We start from the raw sequence: 3,767 nt of genomic DNA on the forward strand, positions 1-3,767 counted from the left end.
ATGACTGTTGGGGCAGTCACTGGGCCATTTTCTAAAGAAGGCATGGTATGCCAATACCCACACATGATGATCTCCTCCAACGTCGGCACACGGTTTGGAAATAATCCTTTTGACAACATATTTCCTACTTTTCTAGCCCAGATTGTTTTTATTTTCTGGCTTACCAGAATCGTTTACACCTTTCTGAAACCTTTGAGACAAAGTATTCTCTCTGCACAAGTTGTGGTAATTTACATTTCAAGTAGTTTCAAATATGGCTCTATATATTTCGATTGATTACAACATTTATTTATGATCAGTATTTATTTTGTGACTGCACATAATTAACTCCTACCAGGCTGGTATAATCATGGGTCCAACAATTCTTGGGCGTTGCACCAAACGGCCAATGCAGAAGCTGTTTCCAATGGCCGGCAAAGTGGTACTTCAAACTGCTGCAAACGTTGGCTTTAATCTTCATCTCTTTCTATTAGGAATAAGGATGGATGCTAGCATTTTGAAAAAGGCAGGTGGTTCTGCTGCCCTTATCGGCACCATGGGTTATGCGATGCCTTTTACATTCGCTGGACTCACCTATTACACTGTCAGCCATGTCATAACCTTAGACCGCACCATTACAACTTCCATTCCTTTTATCATTGCTATAGGTTCCATTTCCACCTTTCCCGTCATCACCAGCCTCCTTGCTGATCTCCAAATCCTCAACTCTGAGCTTGGAAGATTAGCAACTTATATCTCCATAATCGGTGATCTTTGGAGCTTTGGCACAATTTTAACCACGACAACATTGGGTTTAGTTGCGCGTGGCTCGAAATGGATGTCATTCTGGGCTCTGTTTTGGGTCACCATCTTCGTGACCACTATCATATTCGTTTTCCGCCCATTCATTGTATGGTTAACGAAACGCAACTCAGAAGAAGAAACCATGCGGGAAACACACTTCATTATTGTTCTTGTGATTGTGATGGCGTGCGGATTTTCTGCTGAAGTTATTGGTCTGCACGCTGCCTTTGGGTCTTTTCTGTTGGGAATTGCTTTGCCAGACGGGCCGCCACTCGGTTCAGCATTAGTTCAGAAGCTTGATACTATAGCAACTGGGCTGCTGCTTCCAGTTTTCATTGCGATAAGCGGTTTGCAGACGGACTTGTTGTCGGCGGCAGGAGGGCACTCTTCAGCAATCACGGAGTTATTCATCGTTTTGGGCTATATAGGGAAGTTCATTGGTACACTCTTGCCTGCGCTTTTCTGCGGTTTGCCCTACTGGGAGGCCGTAACTCTCGCGTTAATCATGTGTTGCAAAGGCGTCATAGAGGTTGCTGCATACATTATGTGGAAGGATGCTGGTGTAACTTCTCTCTCTCTCTCTCTCAACTTGAGCATCTATTACACTCCAGTCAAAATATGCAAACACAAAATTACAAAAATATAAACAATAGCGAAATGGAAGAAGAAAAAGTTTGAATATTGTAAATGCATAAAGAGTGTAAGAATAATATATATTTGAGAAGTGGATGCTACAGCCATAGTTTCATAAAAATAAATTCACAAATTAACATGACTTTATATGATATGTTAGATCTACTTTTCAGTAAAAATAACTTTACAATATAACGTACTACATATCAATTTGTGAATTTATTTTTGTGAGATCTTTTTGTGACTAAAACATTTATCATTTGGTGTCCTTATATGAATGTGATTTACTTATGTCGCTAATTATGAATTGTTATTATCTGACTTGCTAGTTATTTCAGGACTAGGTTAATTTTTTATGCAAAATGAAAGTGGCATACAAGAAAAACTGCCATCTATGGCTAGTTATTCGACGAAAATGACCATATGCGATGAGGTGCAAAATAATTAACTAAATTTAGAATCTCTCTAGAAGAGATTACTCAATGTTATAATTTTGTTCTCCAAAATCTTGTTTGAACAATTTGATAATAATTTTTATCGTGTCATGATCAACTTATAATGTCCTTCTAGTACTTCAACACGTACGTACACAGCTTATATATAAATATATAGTTCTTGGCTTCTCTTTTTACTCAAAGCAAGGTTTGGAAACTTTTTCATGATCACTAATACATGAGAAATATATAGTTTCATTTAATAAATTCAATTTTAAGTAAAGTTAGTATATATATACTTTTTTTTTTTTTTTTATAATAAAAGTTAGTATATACTTTTTAATTAAATGATAATATTAATTAATGTTCATCATGCATGCGCAGATCATAGACGACCAAGTCTTTGCCCTTTTGTTAGTGACGATGTTGATTGTATCTGGGGTAGCCAGGCCCATGGTAGCTCACCTTTATGACCCATCAAAGAGGTACATGGCCCACGCGAGAAGGACCATGCTTGAATCTCATAACAGCTTTCAGCTTCGACTTCTGATCTGTGTCCACCAGGAAGACAATGTTCCTACCATTTTAAGTCTTCTTGAAGCCTCGAATTCCACCAGATTAACCCCATTGTCCATCTTTGTCCTACACCTCATGGAGCTAACCGGCAGCGCCGCTGCCGTACTTGTCCCCCATCTCCTTACTCAAAGCAAATCCACTCCTAACGCTACTAGTGCAGGACATACTGTGTCTGCTTTCCAACAGTTTGAGCAACAGCATCAAGGGAATGTAGCAGTGCAGCATTTCACTGCAATTGCGCCATATGCAAGCATGCACAATGACATTTGCAGCATTGCACAAGACAAGAGAACCACAATTGTGATTCTCCCCTTTCACAAGCGTTGGGCAATTGATGGAAGAGTTGGATCATCCAACGCTTCCATCAGGACCGTCAATCTCAACGTCATCAACAAGGCGCCATGCTCAGTCGGAGTCCTCATCGACCGGGGACAAATCGGCGGTAAGTGGTCTTCTTTAACATCCAGATCGTCGTATCGTGTTGGTTTGCTATTCTTCAGTGGTGCAGATGATTTGGAGGCTTTTGCCTATGGCAGACGCATGGCGCAGCATCCCCACGTCAACCTCACAGTGATTAGATTCTTGCATGAAGGTAAAACTCATGAAAAGAATCTTGAAGATGAGTTGATCTGTGAGTACAGGGCAAATGCACTCATGATGGGAAAGAATCACTATAAAGAGAAAATTGTGGGAGATGGAGTAGAAACTACGCAGGCAATCCATGCTATGGAGGGTGATTTTGATTTAGTAATCGTGGGCAGGTGCCATGAACCCAACTCACCGTTTATAAGAGGGCTGAGCACAGAATGGAGTGAATGCCCTGAGCTTGGGCTGATCGGAGACATATTGGCCAGTTCGGATTCCCAGTTTTCAGTTTTGGTAGTGCAGCAACAACCGGACGGAAGTATGCGGCCAGGGATGCTCTCCAACGTAACGTCTAAAAATAAATCTTTTGGTTCAAAGTTGGCTAGTGAATTTTCTGATGGTGAAGATTTTACACCTGATTACTCTAAACTAGAGGTAGGGGAATGAAGGACAAACATGTTCTTCGTGCGTATGTTTTTTCTTTCTCATTTTCCCAAACTACACACAATTTCTTGTTAATATATATACTAAAGACGTGCATACTTCTTTATCTCTAATTATTAGATCTACAACTTCACCCGTGATGATTTTGGGCTCGTTTGGGTATTAGGATAATTTGTAAATAATAGTGAAATAGATTATGAATAATAATAAAATAGTTTAAGAATATATGAGAATATTTGAGAATAATTATATTTTCAATTAACAGATCCTAAATACACGTTCATTCTTCTTCTTTTTAGTTTTATAAAGAGA

The 3,767-nt window shown here is 39.3% G+C and overlaps 1 protein-coding gene across 1 annotated transcript; it reads left to right on the forward strand.

Annotated features, from left to right (window-relative positions):
- LOC108987780 (cation/H(+) antiporter 14-like) lies at positions 1 to 3,458 on the forward strand. Its single transcript, XM_018960790.2, has 3 exons — positions 1 to 225; positions 338 to 1,345; positions 2,235 to 3,458. The coding sequence occupies exons 1-3, from the start codon at positions 1 to 3 to the stop codon at positions 3,456 to 3,458; spliced, it is 2,457 nt and encodes an 818-aa protein (XP_018816335.2).
- The last annotated feature ends 309 nt before the right edge of the window (positions 3,459 to 3,767 follow it).

The sequence above is a fragment of the Juglans regia genome, chromosome 5, assembly GCF_001411555.2.
Source record: "Juglans regia cultivar Chandler chromosome 5, Walnut 2.0, whole genome shotgun sequence".
In the NCBI taxonomy this organism is placed as follows: domain Eukaryota; kingdom Viridiplantae; phylum Streptophyta; class Magnoliopsida; order Fagales; family Juglandaceae; genus Juglans; species Juglans regia.

Bases quoted from the DNA above. Each gene is read 5' to 3' on its own strand.
- LOC108987780 (XM_018960790.2), top strand. From the start codon at position 1: ATGACTGTTGGGGCAGTCACTGGGCCATTTTCTAAAGAAGGCATGGTA. The intron at 226-337 runs GTAATTTACATT...AACTCCTACCAG, and splicing joins TTCTCTCTGCACAAGTTGTG to GCTGGTATAATCATGGGTCC. The intron at 1,346-2,234 runs GTAACTTCTCTC...ATGCATGCGCAG, and splicing joins TTATGTGGAAGGATGCTGGT to ATCATAGACGACCAAGTCTT.